Source organism: Pseudophryne corroboree, chromosome 1 (genome assembly GCF_028390025.1).
Source record: "Pseudophryne corroboree isolate aPseCor3 chromosome 1, aPseCor3.hap2, whole genome shotgun sequence".
NCBI lineage: Eukaryota > Metazoa > Chordata > Amphibia > Anura > Myobatrachidae > Pseudophryne > Pseudophryne corroboree.
Window position 1 is genome coordinate 662,097,353 of NC_086444.1, and position 22,801 is coordinate 662,120,153.

Below are 22,801 nucleotides of genomic sequence, written 5' to 3' on the forward strand. Positions count from 1 at the left end.
ATGGCTGCATATATTGCTGCAGTGTCGTCTTAGGTTAATGTAACAGCCAATTTCATCAATACTGAGACACCCACTGGCAGCGTCTTGCAGAGGTGCAGTTCTGCCTCTGTGAATCTTTAGACCCACCGTCAGTGCACTATGGAAACGTGCACCAACCCTATGGCAGGTGCAGTTTTTGCCGTCTGACCATGGCCTCCTCTGTAAGCGGTTATGTGTCATTGTACAGGGACATGCTATGCTTAACCCCCCCATCTGTTACCTCCCAGGTGTGTCCACTGGATTTCCCAGCCCGTGCACCTGATTCTGTTCTGTGTCTCTGAGTGCTAACAATGGGAACACATGCGCAGAATTAAATCATCAGCCAACGGAGTGCGACATTTACACTGCGTGCAACCCAGAATCAGCCCTTTTGTTTTTCCCTTCAGTAAGTTTTTACCTTCAATCTTCCTTAGTAGTAGCTCTAATACAGAGAGTGCTTCCGTTCTTACAGAGGAGTAATTCTTGTTTTCTATCAGGAGGTAAAACAATATATAGTAAGTGAAGAGAAACTGCCCTCCACTTAGGAGAACCTATGCCAGGAAAATACTGATGGCTAAACACTAGTGATATAATGACTATACTGTTCTCTGGGGCAATCTGCTCATTACCATCTCAGCACTATCACACAGGTACACTCATAGTTCTTATGCTTCTAATACTTAGTGCATATATGGGGACATGAATTTAATTGAAGCCTATGATTGTGTTGGAATACAATTATTTTCAATATGTTCATGGTGGAATTTTCCCCAATAACGGTATGTAAGCTAATCCTTACACATTGATATAACGTATATACCGGTACTCAGGTTTCATGTTACATGTGTTAAAAAGAAAATGACTGGTAGACTTTAATAAATAGAATTGTAATCTCATGTTTTCCACTGCATTAAGCTAAGTTTAAACGCTTGGCTCACATTAGGGAAGGGCACAGGACTAAACTGTAGTGCATTATAGGATTAGCGAGGCAAACAGAAGCATGGGGAGGGGAAGTATGGAGACAAGTAACCAATATATACTGCAATGAGGTACCTAGAGAATGTGCTATCGCTGGACAGGCCTCTGTGAGGATTTCTGTAAGCGCAAATATGTCCGAATGCCCCTTTTCTAAAATCCGTAACCTGGAAAGAAAAACAATACCAAACACATTCAACTAACAGGGTAGGACCTTTAGTACAACAGTAACCCAGCAATTATAATACAGATATGTGGGATAACAACAACAAAAAAAAGAATCACGTTTAGTTTCAGTAGTCTTTGCTCTTAATATTGTATTCCCGATATCCTTGCGGTATCTCACAAAATTTAAAATTTTAGCCCAGTAAGTGCGTCTGCATACACCCGCGCAGAAGGAGTGCGTCTGCATACACCCGCGCAGAAGGAGTGCGTCTGCATACACCCGCGCAGAAGGAGTGCGTCTGCATACACAGACTATTGCCCCTGCAACGTCACATTAGTTTTCTTCTTGAAACCATGCACAACACAAAAATCATAAGGAAGCCAAGATAATGGCACCTAAAGGATTATTTTCTAATGCTAAAATGTGTTTCATAAAGCGCACAAAAAGGTGCATCTTTGCAGAACATATACACCTTTGTCAATAGAAAAAAGGGGAGATTCAGTTCTCTCTGCTTGGGAAGGCACTTTGCACCCAGTAATAGTAATAATTTTCCTTCAGAACCCATTGCGGTACACAGGAAAATAAGCGATGTTTGGCTAATAAAGGATGATGTGTGCAGCCGAACATAGAGACAGCACATTACTGAGAACTAAATCTGCCCCAACATGTGCATAACTGATCTTTTCATAATAGTTCAGCGTAACTGATATATTGTACAAGCATGTTCTCTGCTAAGACAGCCAAGGACGTGCTTATATAATGAAGTACACTCTATGTACCATGTTGCCAATTGTACCACTTACTTTATTGGGAAAACTCAAGCAGTAAAAAGTAGGGATATTAAGAAGATGCTTACACAGCCTGTAAAAATAAGATTTTACTTACCAGTAAATCTATTTCTCGTAGTCCGTAGTGGATGCTGGGGACTCCGTAAGGACCATGGGGAATAGACTGGCTCTGCAGGAGACAGGGCACTTTAAGAAAGAATTTGGATACTGGTGTGCTCTGGCTCCTCCCTCTATGTACCTCCTCCAGACCTCAGTTAGAGAAACTGTGCCCGGAAGAGCTGACAGTACAAGGAAAGGATTTTGGAATCCAGGGCAAGACTCATACCAGCCACACCGCGTAACTTGTGATAAACTTACCCAGTTAACAGTATGAACAACAATGGAGCATCAGATCAACCCTGATGCAACCATAACATAACCCTTATTGAAGCAATAACTATATACAACTATTGCAGAAGAAGTCCGCACTTGGGACGGGCGCCCAGCATCCACTACGGACTACGAGAAATAGATTTACCGGTAAGTAAAATCTTATTTTCTGCAACGTCCTAGTGGATGCTGGGGACTCCGTAAGGACCATGGGGATTATACCAAAGCTCCCAAACGGGCGGGAGAGTGCGGATGACTCTGCAGCACCGAATGAGCAAACACAAGGTCCTCCTCAGCCAGGGTATCAAACTTGTAGAACTTTGCAAAGGTGTTTGAACCCAACCAAGTAGCCGCCTAAGAAGAGCCCACCTTCCTTGTGGAGTGGACTTTTACTGATTTTGGAAGCGGCAATCCAGCCGCAGAATGAGCCTGCTGAATCGTGTTACAGATCCAGCGAGCAATAGTTTGCTTTGAAGCAGAAGCACCCAGCTTGTTGGGTGCATACAGGATAAACAACGACTCAGTTTTCCTGACTCTAGCCGTTCTGGCTACATAAACCTTCAAAGCCCTGACCACTTCTAGTAACTCGGAATCCTCCAAGTCACAAATAGCCACAGGCACCCCAATAGGTTGGTTCATATGAAAGGATGACACCACTTTTGGCAGAAATTGTGGACGGGTCCGCAATTCTGCCCTGTCTATATGGAAAACCAGATAGGGGCTTTTATATGACAAAGCCGCTAATTCTGACACACGCCTAGCTGAAGCCAAGGCCAATAACATGACCACCTTCCACGTGAGAAATTTTAACTCCACGGTTTTGAGTGGTTTAAACCAGTGTGACTTCAGGAAACTCAACACCACGTTAAGATCCCAAGGTGCCACAGGAGGCACAAAAGGAGGCTGAATATGCAGCACTCCCTTTACAAACGTCTGGACTTCCGGAAGAAAAGCCAGTTCTTTTTGAAAGAAAATGGATAGGGCCGAAATCTGGACCTTAATGGAACCCAATTTTAGGCCCAAAGTCACTCCCGACTGCAGGAAGTGAAGGAAACGGCCCAGCTGGAATTCCTCCATAGGAGCATTCCGGGCCTCACACCAAGCAACATATTTTCACCATATACGGTGATAATGTTTAGCCGTCACGTCCTTCCTAGCCTTTATCAGCGTAGGAATAACCTCATCCGGAATGCCTTTTTCTGCTAGGATCCGGCGTTCAACCGCCATGCCGTCAAACGCAGCCGCAGTAAGTCTTGGAACAGACAGGGCCCCTGCTGCAACAGGTCCTGTCTTAGAGGCAGAGGCCATGGGTCCTCTGTGAGCATTTCTTGCAGCTCTGGATACCAAGTCCTTCTTGGCCAATCCGGAACAATGAGTATTGTTCTCACTCCTCTTTTTCTTATGATTCTCAGCACCTTGAATATGAGAGGAAGAGGAGAAAATACATAAACCGACTGGAACACCCACAGTGTCACTAGTGCGTCTACAGCTATCGCCTGAGGGTCTCTTGACCTGGCGCAATACCTCTGTAGCTTTTTGTTGAGGCGGGATGCCATCATGTCCACCTGTGGCTGCTCCCACTGACTTGCAATCTGCGCGAAGACTTCTTGATGAAGTCCCCACTCTCCCGGGTGGAGGTCGTGCCTGCTGAGGAAGTCTGCTTCCCAGTTGTCCACTCCCGGAATGAACACTGCTGACAGTGCTCTTAAGTGATTCTCCGCCCAGCGAAGAATTCTGGTGGCTTCCGCCATCGCCACCCTGCTTCTTGTGCCGCCTTGGCGGTTTACATGAGCCACTGCGGTGATGTTGTCTGACTGAATCAGCACCGATTGGTCGCGAAGCAGGGTCTCCGCTTGACTTAGGGCGTTGTATATGGCCCTTAGTTCCAGGATGTTGATGTGAAGGCAAGTCTCCTGACTTGACCACAGACCTTGGAAATTTCTTCCCTGTGTGACTGCCCCCCCACCCTCGGAGGCTTGCATCCGTGGTCACCAGGACCCAGTCCTGAATGCCGAATCTGCGGCCCTCGAGAAGGTGAGCACTCTGCAGCCACCACAGAAGAGACACCCTGGCCCTGGGGGATAGGGTGATCAGCCGATGCATCTGTAGATGTGATCCGGACCACTTGTCCAACAGATCCCATTGAAAGGTCCTCGCATGGAACCTGCCGAAGGGAATGGCCTCGTATGATGCCACCATCTTTCCCAGGACTCGCGTGCAGTGATGCACCGACACCTGTTTTGGTTTTAATAGGTCTCTGACCAGTGTCATGAGCTCCTGAGCCTTCTCCATCGTGAGATAAACCCTCTTCTGGTCTGTGTCAAGAATCATGCCCAGGAAGGGCAGACGAGTCGTAGGAATCAACTGCGACTTTGGAATATTTAGAATCCAGCCGTGCTATTGTAACACTTCCCGAGAGCGTGCTACGCTGAGCAGCAACTGCTCTCTGGACCTCGCCTTTATGAGGAGATCGTCCAAGTATGGGATAATTGTGACCCCTTGCTTTCGCAGGAGCACCATCATTTCAGCCATTACCTTGGTAAATATTCTCGGTGCCGTGGACAGACCAAACGGCAACGTCTGGAATTGGTAATGACAATCCTGTACCACAAATCTGAGGTACTCCTGATGAGGTGGATAAATGGGGACATGAAGGTATGCATCCTTTATGTCCAGAGACACCATAAAATCCCCCCCTTCCAGACTTGCGATGACCGCTCTGAGCGATTCCATCTTGAACTTGAACCTTTTCAGGTATATGTTCAGGGATTTTAAATTCAATATGGGTCTGACCGAACCGTCCGGTTTCGGTACCACAAACATGGTCGAACAATAACCCTTTCCTTGTTGAAGGAGGGGAACCTTGACCACCACCTGCTGAAGATACAATTTGTGAATTGCAGCTAACACTATTTCCCTCTCTAAGGGGGAAGCTGGCAGGGCCGATTTGAGGTATCGGTGAGGGGGCATCTCTTCGAATTCCAGCTTGTATCCCTGAGTCACAATCTCTATCGCCCAGGGATCCACCTGGGAGTGAACCCACTTGTAGCTGAAATTTCGGAGACGCGCCCCCACCGGGCCTAGCTCCGCCTGAGGAGCCCCAGCGTCATGCGGTGGATTTAGTGGAAGCCGGGGAGGACTTCTGTTCCTGGGAACTAGCTGTGTTATGCAGCCTCTTTCCTTTGCCCCTGCCTCTGGCAAGAAAGGACGCACCTCGGACTTTCTTGCTCTTTTGTGATCGAAAGGACTGCATTTGGTAATACGGTGCTTTCTTAGGTTGTGAGGGAACATACGGCAAAAAATTTGACTTTCCAGCAGTAGCTGTGGAGACCAGGTCCGAGAGACCGTCCCCAAACAGTTCCTCACCCTTGTAAGGTAAAACCTCCATGTGCCTCTTTGAGTCGGCATTGCCTGTCCATTGCCGAGTCCACAGGACCCTTCTGGCAGAAATTGACATTGCATTTATTCTAGAGCCCAGAAGGCTAATGTCTCTTTGAGCATCTCTCATATATAGGACAGCGTCTTTTATATGCCCCAGGGTCATTACTATAGTATCCTTGTCTAAGGTATCAAGTTCCTCTGATAAGGTATCCGTCCATGCTGCTACAGCACTACACACCCAGGCCGACGCAATTGCCGGCCTTAGTAAGGTACCTGAATGTGTATAAATGGACTTCAGAGTACTCTCCTGCTTTCTATCCGCAGCATCTTTAAGGGTGGCCGTATCCTGTGACGGCAGGGCTACCCTCTTGGATAAGCGTGTCAGAGCTTTGTCCACCCTAGGGGAGGATTCCCAGCGTAACCTGTCCGATGGCGGGAAGGGATACGCCATAAGTATCCTATTGGAAATCTGCAGTTTTTTAGCTGGAGATTCCCAAGCCTTTTCACATAACTCATGTGAAGGGGGAAAGGTCACCTCCTGCCTTTTCTCCCCATACATATGAACCCTCTTGTCAGGGACTGGGGTTTCCTCTGTGATGTGCAACACATCCTTTATTGCTATAATCATATAACGGATGGCTTTAGCCAATTTAGGCTGTAACTTTGCATCATCGCCATCGACACTGGAGTCAGAATCCGTGTCGATATCTGTGTCAACAATTTGGGATAGTGGGCGCTTCTGAGACCCTGACGGCCTCTGCGACATAGGATCAGGCATGGGCTGAGACCCCGACTGTCCTAAGGTTTCAGCTTTATCCAACCTTTTATGCAAGGAATTAACATTATCATTTAAAACCTTCCACATATCCATCCAATCAGGTGTCAGCACCGTCGGCGGCGACCCCACATTCATTTGCTCCTGCTCTGCTTCCACATAGCCTTCCTCGTCAAACATGTCGACACAAGCGTACCGACACACCACACACATACAGGGGATGCTCTTTTTGAAGACAGTTCCCCCACAAGGCCCTTTGGAGAGACAGAGAGAGAGTATGCCAGCACACACCCTAGCGCCATATGTCCCAGGAATCACACAGTAATTTATTGTTAACCCAGTAGCTGCTGTATATAAAGCTTTTGCGCCTAATTTATGTGCCCCCCCCTCTCTTTTTACCCTCTTCTACCGTGTTTCTGCAGGGGAGAGCCTGGGGAGCTTCCTCTCAGCGGAGCTGTTGAGAGAAAATGGCGCTGGTGAGTGCTGAGGAAGAAGCCCCGCCCCCTCAGCGGCGGGCTTCTGTCCCGCGTTTCTGTGTAAAATAATGTCGGGGGCTCATGCATATATACAGTGCACAACTGTATATATGCTCACTTTTTGCCAAGAGGTTCCTAACTGCTGCCCAGGGCGCCCCCCCACCCCTGCACCTTACAGTGACCGGAGTATGTGGGTGCAATGTGGGAGCAATGGCGCACAGCTGCAGTGCTGTGCGCTACCTCAGTTTGAAGACTGGAGTCTTCTGCCGCCGATTTTGAAGTCTTCTTGCTTCTGTCACCGGCTTCTGTCTTCCGGCTCTGCGAGGGGGACAGAGGCGCGGGATCGGACGACAAAGGGTGAGATCCTGTGTACGATCCCTCTGGAGCTAATGGTGTCCAGTAGCCTAAGAAGCAGGACCTATCTTCAGTGAGTAGGGCTGCTTCTCTCCCCTCAGTCCCACGCTGCAGAAAGTCTGTTGCCAGCAGATTTCTCTGAAAATAAAAAAACCTAACAAAATACTTTCTTATAGCAAGCTCAGGAGAGCTCACTAAGTAGCACCCAGCTCGTCCGGGCACAGATTCAAACTGAGGTCTGGAGGAGGGACATAGAGGGAGGAGCCAGAACACACCAGAATCCAAATTCTTTCTTAAAGTGCCCTGTCTCCTGCGGAGCCCGTCTATTCCCCATGATCCTTACGGAGTCCCCAGCATCCACTAGGACCTTAGAGAAATGTAAGGTAGAAGCTAAATGGCTAGTACATTACATCTCACAATTGTATCCGTCTCCAAGCTTTGATAAATACCCCCCTAAATATTTAGCTTGGTGTGGCTAAACTTACCCCTGAAAGTATGCATTCATGGATTGTAGGACAGCATTCTGGACTTTCCACGTGCTGAGCTTCAGCCTTTCACACATCAGCTTGCACACTTCAAGCCGATAGCAACCTATTGTACCATGGAAATGACATGTACAGTTGTGAAAATACATCTTGCTTACATAGATCATCCTATCCCAGATGTGACTAACATCAGCCAAAACAGTTGCTTACTACTCACATAAGATATGTGTAGAAAGTTAACCATTGAATCACTTACACTCGTTTTAACGTTGTTTAAATTTTTCTTGCCTAGCTAGAACATTCAGACTTGTGTCTGGCATACTACGGAACTTACGCTGTGTGTCAGCATTCTGGGGCCAGGCCTTGCCTAGAGTAGAGAAGGCACACACCAGAGACTCTGTCTGGAGTTCTTTGGTTTTCTCATTCTCACCCTCTTCCTCCTTTGGTGACCGAGCGCCCACCGTTTCTAGGGATGTCTGGATGGACAAACAGAAAGAAGGGTATTCGTTAGAAAACAAACATTGACCCTCAGCCTTTATTGTGTAAAATATCTTTCTGTAAGATAAAACTTGAAAATGGAAAAGATTAGTAGGTTTAATATGTAGGCAAATCATCTACAGTATGTTGGGAAATAGTGCAGCTCTATATAAAATATAAAAGGAATGAACTTGGGGTTTTAATGTAGTATTGGACTATACAATATTACCATGCATTTAGCTTCATTAGGCTCTATATCTGGGTATTTAGTGAAGCTAACAATTTTACTATAGCCAGTCACAGCAGGGCACAAAGCAGTCATTGCACTATGCATACTTACTAAGGGTGCAGTTAGCCAGAGTTTACAGGTCACTGTAACATACTTTGAAGTATGACTAACTGTGAAGATCACCCAAAGAATGGATTGCCATAGTTTGAAGGTAAACAATCTCAATATATTCATTAATTGTATTTTGCCCTGGTTAGTATATCTGAAACAGTGAAGACTTTTTCTGCTCAGTCTTTGAATTTTAAGGAAAACTATATATTTATATTATGCTGCCAGTGATTACATGGATGACCTTGTGTGTAACTTCACTTCAGTACGTCTACATAGAAAAACGAAAAAGTACACATTTCTCAAGGCAGCAAAGCTGGGGGGAGAATGATCTTTGGCATATTATGGAGACCAACAATCGGAGGCAATGTTCGTGACTTCCCAAGCACTGTGTCCCATGCAGTGCTCTCTATCGCATAGGCACACTAATATCTAGTCTACTGCATTAACTCATTCCATTGTTGAATGTTGTATAAGCTTAACTTGACAGAGTTTTAGGGGTCTATTCATGAAGTAGTGAAAAGAGTGGAGAAGTGAGCCCGTGGAGAAGTTGCCCATGGCAACCAATCAGCTGCTCCGTACAACTGTATAGTATGCAAATTATAAATGTTACATCAATGCTGATTGGTTGCCATGGGCAACTTCTCCACTGGCTCATTTCTCCACACTTTTCACTGCTTCATGAATAGACCCCTTAGTGTAATAAGATTCACTAATACCGCATTCAGATCGCAAATGACGGATCCTACCCAGTAAGACAAACGTGTACTTACCGGGTGGGATCCGGCATTTGCGCTCCTCTGCTGGCTTTCCGACCCGGCAATATACCGGGTCGGTTGCCATAGCAGCGGAGGGAGCAGCAGCAGCGGGGGTGGAGGCGCCGCCGGGAGATGAGCTCATCTCCTGCGCCGCCTCTGCCTATGCTGTGAATGGGAGCCGATTCGCATCGGAACGGCTCCCATTCACACTGCGCCTGACCCGGTAATCAACCCGGTAAGAACCCTTCTTTTTTACCGGGTTGAATTACCGGTTCAGGCGACCCGCTAATTCACAATTGGACCTTTCACATCGCACACGGACCCGTTTCGACACGGCAATATGCCGTGTCGGTACCGGGTTTTCAGTGCGATGTGAAAGGGGTATAAGAGTCTTGACATACAGCACATTCATGGCGGGGACTCTGGCATAAACACATGTTTTTGGAAGCAGTTCTTCATGTCACTGAAATAATCACAGTGTATGATAAGGGATAATGAAGGGTGATTGTGTGTATACAAATGTTATTTATGTAGATATTATTGTGAGACAATCTCAGAGCATAACAATGTTTTCTGACGTTGCCAATCGTGTGTATAAACGTACCTTCTTTATCAGGGGAAAGAGGATATCTGACAAGTCTTGGAAGCGATCCTCCTTAGTGGATTCAAGTACATCAGCCACACACTTCAGCGCGATAATCTTGTACTTGACATTCTCTTTCCGACATTCTTTCAATACAGCCTGAATAATATCCTCTACACTGGGCTGTTCAGGAGCTGGGTCCTTCAGCTGTTCACTGTACAGAACAAACACGTCAGTCATACATTAAATGACTGATTATCAGATATGACACATACAACTAACAGCACTCTTCACTTGTAATTAATTCTTAAGATTAAGTGAAAAACAAATCATGCTTGTATATAAGAAAAATAAAATTTCCATATGAAGACAATACTACAGAAAAGACTAAAGTGTACAATAGTAGTATGATCATTGTACCTACACGTGTACAGCACAGAACATAAAGACTGCAGCTGGGGTTTGTAACCTTGTTATAATGTACTTACCTACAAGTGGATACCACTGTCCCAATAGCTTTTAAAAGCTCTTCCTGCAAAATAAAAAGTAATAATGAGTGTGCATTGTGCAATGATGTATGCAAGCTAGATCCATTGGTAACAAATATGCAGTGGAAACCCTCTGCTACCATGACTGGGAATGGGAATCCACTAGTAAGGGCAGTGCAGTAGGACAGTAGAAGGCTGTTTGCTAGCAGTGTAGAAGCTTGCATATGGCCAACTGTGGCATCACAACATGGATTAATAAACTAAGCTTGGACTCTATTACCACAACACCAACTTCATCAACCAAATATGACTCTTGCAAGATGAAGAGCGCCAGCCACTCCCTGAAACCCTGTCCCAAAAATACATGCATCCTAGTGTTACAAGATAGTGTACGCCAACATTTTAATAGGTTATGTAGAAGTTTAGGGAAAAAGAGATCACTACTAAAGTAGAATGGTTTCATTATTTCCTAGTAATCTTTAATGGGATATTTTGGCAGAAGTTACTTTAATTCTTCTCAAAGAAAAATTTAAATTAGCATACCATGTATACCACTGACACCAAAAAACATTGCAGACACTCTCACATAGGACTATATAAGGCAGGCATTCCCAACCACGGTCCTCAAGGCACACCAACAGTGCAGGTTTTAGTGATATCCAGGCTCCAGCACAGGTGACTTAATTAGTAGCTCAGTTATTTTGATTTAACCATCTGTGCTGCAGCCTGGATATCACTAAAACCTGCACTGTTGGTGTGCCTTGAGGACCGTGGTTGAAAATGCCTGATATAAGATAACCGTGAAAGCTCACAGGAGCAGACATGGTAGCGCCACTGCCTGTGATCTATCTTTTCAAATACATCAGCAGTACATAGTGCTTTTACCTTGCACATTCCCTTTCAGGGATTCCATAAATACACAAAAGGCAACAAGAGGACGCTTCGATAGGTGTAAATATATTATTAAATTTTATTTACAAATGTGATGGAAACTAAAAGGCCTTACTGATTCAAAGGACGAGATTCAGTTGTTATATCGCGCCCTATCTCCCGTCTAAAGTGATGGGAGATCTATGGGTGATATTCAATTGATCTATTTTATCGCACATATCACACCCATTGCATTCGGGTTTAGCAGCGTAAAATGGCTAAACCTGAAATAATAGGCGCAATGCATACAGTCCCATTTGAGTGCCCAAATTGGTCACTTTTTGCGCATTTCAGCAAGCTGAAATGATGTTATCCATCCCATTGGCAGAAACAATTGAATAACTGCCAGTGGGTGCGAACAGGTGTGTGAGGGGGGAAAAAAAGAATTGTTCGTCAACCAAAGAGTTGTGTATGTTCAAATAATAAAACCAGATCAGTTCCCTGGAAAGACGAAATGGTGTATACCCCAACTGGAAAAAAATAAGATTTTAAACCTACCGGTAAATCTTTTTCTCCTAGTCCGTAGAGGATGCTGGGGACTCCGTAAGGACCATGGGGTATAGACGGGCTCCGCAGGAGACATGGGCACTCAGACTTTAGATGGGTGTGAACTGGCTCCTCCCTCTATGCCCCTCCTCCAGACCTCAGTTAGAGAAACTGTGCCCAGAGGAGACGGACAGTACGAGGAAACGATTTGGTTAATCCAAGGGCAAGATTCATACCAGCCCACACCATCCACACCGTATAACCTGGAATATACGAACCAGTCAACAGTATGAAACAAACAGCATCAGTCAGAGACTGATCAAAACTGTAACATAACCCTTATTGTAAGCAATAACTATATACAAGTCTTGCAGAATTTAGTCCGCACTGGGACGGGCGCCCAGCAGCCTCTACGGACTAGGAGAAAAAGATTTACCGGTAGGTTTAAAATCTTATTTTCTCTTACGTCCTAGAGGATGCTGGAGACTCCGTAAGGACCATGGGGATTATACCAAAGCTCCAAACCGGCCAGGAGAGTGCGGATGACTCTGCAGCACCGATTGAGCAAACAGTAGGTCCTCATCAGCCAGGGTATCAAACTTGTAGAATTTCGCAAAAGTGTTTGAACCCGACCAAGTCGCCGCCCGACTGAAACACCCACGGTGTCACCAGGGCGTCCACTACTACTGCCTGAGGGTCCCTTGACTTGGCACAATACCTCCTCAGCTTCTTGTTGAGACGTGACGCCATCATGTCTATTTGAGGAAGCCCCCACAGACTTGTTATCTCTGCAAAGACTTCTTGATAAAGTCCCCACTCCCCTGGATGGAGATCATGTCTGCTGAGGAAATCTGCTTCCCAGTTGTCCACTCCCGGAATGAAGACTGCTGTCAAAGCGCTTACATGATTTTCCGCCCAGCGAAGAATCCTGGTGGCTTCCGTCATTGCCACTCTGCTTCTTGTCCCGCCTTGGCGGTTTACATGAGCCACAGCTGTGACGTTGTCTGACTGAATCAGAACCGGTAGGTCGGGAAGAAGATTATCCGCCTGACGCAGGCCGTTGTATATGGCCCTCAATTCCAGTAGGTTGATGTGTAGACAAGCCTCCTGGCTTGACCATAGTCCCTGGAAGTTTCTTCCTTGTGTGACTGTTCCACATCCTCGGAGGCTTGCGTCCGTGGTCAACAGAACCCAGTCCTGAATGCCGAACCTGCGACCCCCTAGAAGGTGAGCACTCTGCAGCCACAAGAGAGACACCCTGATCTTTTGATGAATGTGTAGATGGGACCCGGACCACTTGTCCAGAAGGTCCCACTGAAAAATCCTCGCATGGAACCTGCCGAAGGGAATGACCTCGTAAGACGCCACCATTTTCCCCAGAACTCGCGTGCAGTGATGTACCGACACACTTTTCGGTTTCAACAGGTCCCTGACCAAGTTCTGGAGTTCCTGGGCTTTTTCCACCGGGAGAAAAACCCTCTTTTGTTCCGTGTCTAGAATCATGCCCAAGAAAGTCAACCAGGTCGTTGGAACCAACTGTGACTTTGGTAGATTGGGAATCCAGCCGTGTTGCTGCAGCACGCTTAGGGAGAGCGACATGCTTTTCAGCAATTGCTCTCTCGATCTCCCTTTTATCAGGAGATCGTCCAAGTACGGGATAATTGTGACTCCCTGCTTGCGCAGGAGCACCATCATTTCCGCCATTACCTTGGTGAAAATCCTCGGGGCCGTGGAAAGCCCAAACGGCAACGTCTGAAACTGGTAATGACAGTCCTGTACAGCGAATCTCAGGTACGCCTGATGAGGCGGATATTTGGGGACATGAAGGTATGCATCCTTTATGTCTAGTGATACCATAAAATCCCCCCCTTCTAGGCTGGCAATAACTGCCCTGAGCGATTCCTTCTTGAATTTGAACCTTTTCAAGTACAGGTTTAGGGATTTTAAATTCAGAATGGGTCTGACCGAGCCATCCGGTTTCGGGACCACAAACAGGGTTGAATAGTACCCCTTCCCCTGTTGAAGTAGGGGAACCTTGACAACCACTTGTTGATGACACAGTTTTTGAATTGCAGCTAAAACTACCTCCCTTTCTGGGGAAGAAGCTGGTAAGACCGATTTGAAAAACCGGCGAGGAGGCACGTCTTCGAATTCCAGCTTGTAATCCTGGGATACAATTTCCATTGCCCAGGGATCCACCTCTGATTGAACCCAGACGTGGCTGAAGAGTCAAAGACGTGCCCCCACCGGGGCGGACTCCCTCAGCGGAGCCCCAGCATCATGCGGTGGATTTAGTAGAAGCCGGGGAGGACTTCTGCTCCTGGGAACTAGCCGTAGCCGCCAGATTTTTCACTCTACCTTTACCTCAGACGAGAAAGGAAGATCCCCGACCTCTTCTGGACTTATGCTACCGAAAGGACTGCATCTGATATTGTGGCGTTTTCTTTTGCTGTGAGGAAACAGAAGGTAAAAAAGTAGATTTACCTGCAGTAGCCGTAGAAACCAGGTCCGTGAGACCTTCCCCAAATAAGTCCTCACCCTTGTAAGGCAAAACATCCATATGCCTCTTTGAGTCGACATCACCCATCCATTTGCGGGTCCAAAGGGCTCGCCTGGCAGAGATCGCCATGGCGTTGGCTCTCGAACCCAGCAGGCCAACGTCTCTCTGAGCATCTCTCATATATAGGACTGCGTCTTTAATGTGACCCAAGGTCAATAAAATGGTATCCCTATCCAGGGTATCAAAGTCAGCTGACAAGGTATCTGCCCAGGCTGCTACAGCGCTACAAACCCAAGCCGACGCTATTGCCGGTCTGAGCAAGGCACCCGTATGTGTATAAATGGACTTCAAGGTAGTTTCCTGCCTGCGATCAGCAGGATCTCTGAGGGCTGCTGTATCTGGAGACGGCAGCGCCACCTTTTTGGACAAGCGCGTTAACGCCTTGTCTACTCTGGGCGAGGATTCCCAAGGTACCCTGTCCTTAGCCGGGAAAGGATACGCCATAAGAATTCTCTTGGGAATCTGCAGTTTCTTGTCTGGAGTTTCCCAAGCTTTTTCAAATAACTCATTCAGCTCATGAGATGGGGGGAAACTTACCTCAGGTTTCTTTTCTTTAAACATGTGTACCCTCGTGTCAGGGACAGAGGGGTCATCTGTGATATGCAAAACATCTTTAATTGCAATAATCATATAATGAATACTTTTGGCCACCCTTGGGTGTAACCTCGCATCATCGTAGTCGACACTGGAGTCAGACTCCGTGTCGGTATCAGTGTCTGCTACTTGGGACAGTGGGCGTTTGAGACCCAGAAGGGCCCTGTGACACAGTTAAAGTCATGGATTGACTCCCTGCTTTATCTCTGGACTCTGCTTTGTCCAACCTCTTATGTAATAAAGCCACATTTGCATTTAAAACATTTAACATATCCAGTCAGGTGTCGGCGTTGCCGACGGAGACACCACAATCATCTGCTCCACCTCCTCCCTAGAAGAGCCTTCCACTTCAGACATGCCGACACACACGTACCGACACCCCCACACACTCAGGGAAATTTCTATCTGGAGACCGTTCCCCAATAAGGCCCTTTGGAGAGACAGAGAGTGTATGCCAGGCACTCACCCAGTGCCAACTGACACTGGAAACAATTCCCAGATAAACAGCGCATATATATATATATATATATATAACAATATACACTCACTGCGCCAATTATAAGTGCCCCCCCCCCCCCTCTTTTTGCCCTCTGTCACTGTGTTCAGCAGGGGAGAGTCCGGGGAGCCAGCGTCTCTGCAGTGTACTGTGGAGAAAATGGCGCTGGTTAGTGCTGTGGTACCAAGCTCCGCCCCCTCAGCGGTGGGCTTCGGTTCCGCTCAAATTTACAAACACTGGCGGGGGATTGTATATCTACTGCCTCCGCAGCCTATATAATATATTAGCCAGTCCTAGAGGTTTATTATTGCTGCCCAGGGCGCCCCCCCCCCCTGCGCCCTGCACCCATCCGTGCCTGCAGTGTGTGTTGTGTGTGGGAGCAATGGCGCGCAGCGTTACCTCAGAGAAAAACTGAAGTCTTCTGCCGCCTTTGAAGTCTTCTTTCTTCTAATACTCACCCGGCTTCTATCTTCCGGCTCTGCGAGGAGGAGGACGGCGGCGCGGCTTCGGGACGAACGGCTAGGGTGAGACCTGCGTTCCGACCCTCTGGAGCTAATGGTGTCCAGTAGCCTAAGAAGCAGAGCCTATCACTTAAGTAGGTCTGCTTCTCTCTCCTCAGTCCCACGATGCAGGGAGCCTGTTGCCAGCAGTGCTCCCTGAAAATAAAAAACGTAACAAAATTATTTTTTCAGAGAAACTCAGGAGAGCTCCCCTGTAATGCACCCAGTCTCCTCTGGGCACAGGATCTAACTGAGGTCTGGAGGAGGGGCATAGAGGGAGGAGCCAGTGCACACCCATTCTAAAGTTCTTTATAGTGCCCATGTCTCCTGCGGAGCCTGTCTATACCCCATGGTCCTTACGGAGTCCCCAGCATCCTCTAGGACGTAAGAGAAAAAAACCTTCCTTCACTTAAGTTCAATTATATATGGTACGAATTTCCAGACTCTCCATAAAGAGGTGATCTTATTAGGGATCCTGCAAGCAGACCCTCATACCAGAAAATACACCCACTGTTAGATATATAATACTTTTTCCCCTGATTAAAAAAACTTTGTTAAAATAGTGTAAATTTCTGCTTACATAAATATCTGAGAAGGATGTGTTCCACCACTCTGAGGGTAAGATGCATAACCACTATTCTCACCCTGACAAAAGGAAACTTCCCCCAATGCATTTGATCTTAAAAAGACTTCTTCAGGGGTGAATCAATAGTTTTACATATTGTAGAGCTTAAAACCATTACAGCAAATATTCAAGAAAAAGCAAAGGACCTGCTTTCAGTCTTGGTTATGATAAAGACTTGTGAGGTCTCAATGTCACAGCTTTTCTGGTATGAGAGTAATTTTTATCCCATTAGTACTATAACCCAATGAAGATCAAGCAGGACCTAAGCCCACAACCTCCTGTACCTTGTAATACTCGTACAAGGGATCTTGGGGGAGATGTATGAAGCAGTGAAAAGAGTGCAAAAGTGGGCCAGTGGAGAAGTTGCCCATGGCAACCAATCAGCTACTACCTATAATTGTACAGAAAGTACTTGATAAATGCTACCTCAAAGCTGATTGATTGCTATGGGCAACTTCTCCACTGCTTTATACATCTCCCCCCTGATCTGACCTCCTGTTGGTGAAGCTTAACCTTAGATTAAAACATATGTCTCCCAATGGCAGAAGGAGAAAATCCTTTGTGGCCTGTTGGGAACGGAGGGGAGTACACCAGATTCGGAAGTCTGTGACCTCTTAAACAATTAAAAAAAACAAATGAAAAGGTAAACTTTTTTATATTAAATTACAGTGTCAATTACACAGAAAAGATGACATTTAGAGGTAAATCTCATACCTTCCCAGCCCACGTCCTTCCTGGCAGACCCTGAAGGAGAGTGCCGATTACCATTCCTAAGTGTGGAGGAACTAGAGAACCAGTCTGTTGTTTTGCAATGGAAGCTATAGCGGCAGCACCCTGGGCTTTCATCTTCCAAGATGGAGACTGCAGAGCTTTCTGTGTAATGGTAATCAACTCCTTCATGTACAATCGAATGCCACCACTGATACTTCCTGCATAGGTCACAGAATAATTAACTTTTTAAATATACTGAGGTGAAGCTAGAAAGCAAGCCAACGTAACACACAGCAATGAACACTAGAAAGATTAATTTATAATTGAAATCCACTAAAATATTTTAGTCACAAATAAGGTGATAATTAAACAGTTGCATATGGTTGTGTATTCATTTAGGTTATTAAAAAAGGACACACTAATTAGTGTATTTTTAGGATAAAACACTAATAGCCAAACCTTTTGGGTATATTACCTCATACAGACGTGTCCTCATACATCTAGCAACAATACACCACGCAGCGCTAGATGCCTGGCGCGAGTGAGCCATCGGGTCCAGTGCAACTCAGCTTGTGCCGGCATCTTTTTTTTGCTGAAAAAGCATCTTAGTCGCACCATGACATAGCTAGAATGCACCAGAAGACTGTGCGGATTAATGTGATATGCGACACTTGTATATGGTGTGTGACCAAGACTGTATACGGAACTTGTATTGGAAAAAAGTTGCAATGTCTATATTGTAGCATTTTGTATACAGATTCAGAGACTCAGTCGCACACAGATATACGGTTTTCGCATGTCAAATTAATCAGCACAGCCTCCTGGTGCGCCCTAATAACAATGCGCTGCAACTAAGACGCATTTTCTGCAAAAAAGACGTCAGGTGCTAGCAGAGCCTCACGGGACTTGGCGCGACTGCAGCAATGACGTATTATTATAATGTAGACTTCTGACAAGTGTTGCCATCGCCCTTCATTTCCGGCCTTATTATTTTTTTCTAAGTCAGTGCAAAGTTTCATTTACTTGTCTATTCAGCATCAATGTAACAACGGATAAAGAATAATCAGTTATTCAACACAGGGAAAGACTACAGATACTTGCATATAAAGCATATTTCACAATACCTTATTATTTAGTTACAAGCTTGCATTTACAGTACTATAGAATCTGTTACAGTAAATTTGGAGTGCTATGGGAATAGAGGTGTAAACAGTCCTGTATTTACTACTGTAACATTAAACTTGCGGCCTTATAAGTGCCTCACATACCAGGCACATTTTCCTGCCACACTTCTCTCCAGAGGTTCGAATCCTCTTTTTCCCCTTTCTCTTCATCTGACACCTCATGCATGGCGAGGAAAGCCAGTGGCAATACCAAGCTTGAGTGGTTCTTCAGCACATCCGGGCTGTAGCGGCTAATGGCGTGAACTGTTAAAGTACATCCAGATCTGTATGCCGGCTCTGTGAAGATAGCAGTAACGCATTATACATACTGCAATCAATTTAACTGCAAGAGAGCTCACAGACAGGTTATATGGAAGAGTGTTGGCCTACAGTATATTCATTTTGTGAGAACGTTTATTATAATGCAATATAATTTAGAATAAATTGTATTGAATCTTTAGTATATCTCCACCAACCTGGGTGTCCACTTTTTTTATTAAATGCTTGCTGTACCAATAGCGCTAGGAACACACAAAATGCTTTTTGAAAAAAGTGTACTGCTTCACACTCTCACTTCTCCTACCTTCTAGTTTATAAGTGTACTGTATCACACTGGATAGGCTTCACACTCTCACTTCTCCTACCTTCTAGTTTATAAGTGTACTGTATCACACTGGATAGGCTTCACACTCTCACTTCTCCTACCTTCTAGTTTATAAGTGTACTGTATCACACTGGATAGGCTTCACACTCTCACTTCTCCTACCTTCTAGTTTATAAGTGTACTGTATCACACTGGATAGGCTTCACACTCTCACTTCTCCTGCCTTCTAGTTTATAAGTGTACTGTATCACACTGGATAGGCTTCACACTCTCACTTCTCCTACCTTCTAGTTTATAAGTGTACTGTATCACACTGGATAGGCTTCACACTCTCACTTCTCCTACCTTCTAGTTTATAAGTGTACTGTATCACACTGGATAGGCTTCACACTCTCACTTCTCCTGCCTTCTAGTTTATAAGTGTACTGTATCACACTGTATAGGCTTCACACTCTCACTTCTCCTACCTTCTAGTTTATAAGTGTACTGTATCACACTGGATAGGCTTCACACTCTCACTTCTCCTACCTTCTAGTTTATAAGTGTACTGTATCACACTGGATAGGCTTCACACTCTCACTTCTCCTACCTTCTAGTTTATAAGTGTACTGTATCACACTGGATAGGCTTCACACTCTCACTTCTCCTGCCTTCTAGTTTATAAGTGTACTGTATCACACTGTATAGGCTTCACACTCTCACTTCTCCTACCTTCTAGTTTATAAGTGTACTGTATCACACTGGATAGGCTTCACACTCTCACTTCTCCTACCTTCTAGTTTATAAGTGTACTGTATCACACCGGATAGGCTTCACACTCTCACTTCTCCTACCTTCTAGTTTATAAGTGTACTGTATCACACCGGATAGGCTTCACACTCTCACTTCTCCTGCCTTCTAGTTTATAAGTGTACTGTATCACACCGGATAGGCTTTACACTCTCACTTCTCCTGCCTTCTAGTTTATAAGTGTACTGTATCACACTGGATAGGCTTCACACTCTCACTTCTCCTACCTTCTAGTTTATAAGTGTACTGTATCACACTGGATAGGCTTCACACTCTCACTTCTCCTGCCTTCTAGTTTATAAGTGTACTGTATCACACTGGATAGGCTTCACACTCTCACTTCTCCTACCTTCTAGTTTATAAGTATTGCTGTCTGCCTCAGAGGGAAACATGTCACTAAGGGTAATAGTGAGAAGAAGCACAAACTCCAAGAGTGACAGAATTGGCTTAATGGGTAAGATTCTTATGAGGGCCTTCTGTGTGGAGTTTGTATGTAATTCCCATGTTTGCAGGATTGTCTAGCAGGTGCTCCAGTTTCTTCCCACACTCCAAAAGACAGCTAGTGAGTGGGTGTGTGTGGTAGAGAAAAGTAAACTGGAATGGGGCAGGGACTGATGTGAATGATTAAGTAATCTCTGTAAAGTGGTAAATAATGGCGTAGTGCTAAATAATAGATAATATGTTCCGCCTCCCTCATAGTGTGTTTATAGGGAACTGAGATGTGCCAAAGCTGCTCACCTTCCTTTTCCATGTACCAGGCACACAATTTCTGGAGTAGTTTCTCTGTGCTAGTATCCCGCGCTGTCTGTAAAAATACACATTGTATAAAGAACACTAATTCAATGTGCAATGCAAATCTTTAGCATGAACATGTAGCAGAGTATACAACTCACCCGAACTAGATGTCCCAAGGCAAAGGCATAGGACTTCTGCACCACACTGTTACGATCACTTAGTCCATTTAATAAAGCACTCATGAGTTTACCTGTGCAGAAATCATTTCAGTAAGTACCAGAATAATTCAATCCAAAAGTATTGTGAATAACATGCCCAGCTGTGCTGAAGCTATGTCCAGGTAGTTACAGAATGTGTACAGTATTTGTGCCATCTTCCATAACGGCATTCTAGCAAGAATATCTAGACTACGACAGACATGAGCGTTGTATAGGCACTTACTGTAGCCTTCAGCCATATGCATCACAGGGTTACAGCACCCTTACAGTGTTACAGTCACTTCTAATATCCTTATAATGTACACTCCATGATGCATTACCCCCTACATCCTCTACAGCAGTTGTAGTCAACTTATCAAGAATACATGGGCCAAGTGGCTCTTATCTGCCTTTAAATTCTATGGTAGAATATGTAAATTGCATTAATAAATTATCTCTGACGAATGTGTTGACAGATAATTTTTTAACAGTGTCCTAATCCAGTATAATGGCCCTTTACATTGAATTTAACTGTCAAAATTAGTTTTCTATAACATCCTGCAGACATAATATAACTTGGAATAGGTATACTAACAAGTGAAGCACAAGGCAGTGTAGTCAGTATAAGAAGACATACCAGAATAAGGCATTAGATCCTGCGGACACTGTGTTGTTAGAGATACAATAACACTGGCGCATCCACCCTTCAGAATAAACAATGAAAGAAGAAAATGATGGCTGAGAGCAACACAATATGTACAAGATCTGCACACAATGGACAGCATTATAATGCACAGAATAAACATTTTTGGTTTTGCACTACTTCCTAGATGGTCTGTCCAGCAAACACTAAGGTCTTGTGGAGACGCCTCTGTACACTGATTCTTTCTGTACTAGACTGGCTGACTACTTATGTAAATGAGAAGATCTGCCCATATATGCCGAAGATCTCTGCAAAGCCTACCCCTCCGGCCCAATGCTTCTCCTTTTTTTATCTGGAGGGGAGGGGAGTGGGGTGAGGGGGCACAAAAGATCCATCTGAAACAGGCATCCAGTTTCCTTCTGCACACTATTGATCATGTAAGATACTGTAGCGTACCCGCCCACAACACTCCGACAAGACAGAAGAGTTAAGTGTGCTCGCATGGTCGCTGCCCAGTTAATGCCCACTGACAGAGTGCTCTGTCAATTGGTCACTGGCTCCGCCAACTCAGTCTGTGTGCATATGCTTAGCCCATGCGTACGCTGTAGCTGATTTCTTTGTGCGGCATATGAGCGCATATGCAGATATGGCTGTCTTTCCATTTGTGTCTGAATCAGGCAATAGAGTCCAATCTTATTGCCACAGAATAACCACTTCCATTACATAAAACTTTTCCATTTCACTCCACAACCACTAATCGGTTTAACCTCATTTATTGCCTGCATTAATCACAACAATGAGGAGATATCAGGCTGTCATTACTGTATCACACGTTTTACTGTACTTCAAAGAATTTTACCTTATTCATTAAATAAGGCAAATGGACCAAATAAAAAAAGATAAAGAAAAATCAATGGACAGCAAAAAATGAAACCGATGGAAAAGTAAAGTATGAGCGTAGATCAGCGCCACCTCACAGCTAGTACAGGAATAAAGTACACAGCTTCCCTCATAGCCTGATGAGCTCTTCCACAAACCAACCAGTCTTGGAGGCTGATTCTGAGTTGGGCACAGAGCAAAAAGACCGCAAGTTAATGTGTATCTGGTCAAAACCATGTTGCATTGCATGTGGGGCAGATGTAATATACAGAGATTTGGCTGGAGCGTGTCCCAACTCCAATCTAAATTGCAGTGTAAAAATAAAGCTGTCTAACATGTTTGGCCTACATGCAAAAGCTGCCAGCATTTACCCTGCATGCAAAGCTAATACATGCATTTGCCCCCCTTGGATTGTAACATGGTATATTTCAGATACAAAGTTACTACAGTAGCTTGCTT

The 22,801-nt window shown here is 45.2% G+C and overlaps 1 protein-coding gene across 2 annotated transcripts in view; it reads right to left on the reverse strand.

Moving 5' to 3' along the window:
* Positions 1-22,801, reverse strand: part of ECPAS (Ecm29 proteasome adaptor and scaffold) — a 280,472-nt gene that overhangs the window by 20,697 nt on the left and 236,974 nt on the right. Inside the window, exons 38-49 of one of the 2 annotated variants that reach the window (XM_063914681.1) lie at positions 21,458-21,524; positions 20,782-20,873; positions 20,627-20,693; positions 18,601-18,792; positions 17,336-17,550; positions 10,431-10,474; positions 9,964-10,156; positions 8,122-8,263; positions 7,788-7,893; positions 1,072-1,160; positions 437-508; positions 260-323 (exon numbers count right to left, since the gene is read on the reverse strand). In XM_063914681.1, the coding sequence (XP_063770751.1) occupies positions 260-323; positions 437-508; positions 1,072-1,160; positions 7,788-7,893; positions 8,122-8,263; positions 9,964-10,156; positions 10,431-10,474; positions 17,336-17,550; positions 18,601-18,792; positions 20,627-20,693; positions 20,782-20,873; positions 21,458-21,524 (1,343 nt within the window). The remainder of the gene's footprint in view (positions 1-259; positions 324-436; positions 509-1,071; positions 1,161-7,787; positions 7,894-8,121; positions 8,264-9,963; positions 10,157-10,430; positions 10,475-17,335; positions 17,551-18,600; positions 18,793-20,626; positions 20,694-20,781; positions 20,874-21,457; positions 21,525-22,801) is intronic. The other variant, XM_063914682.1, reaches the window with a different exon arrangement.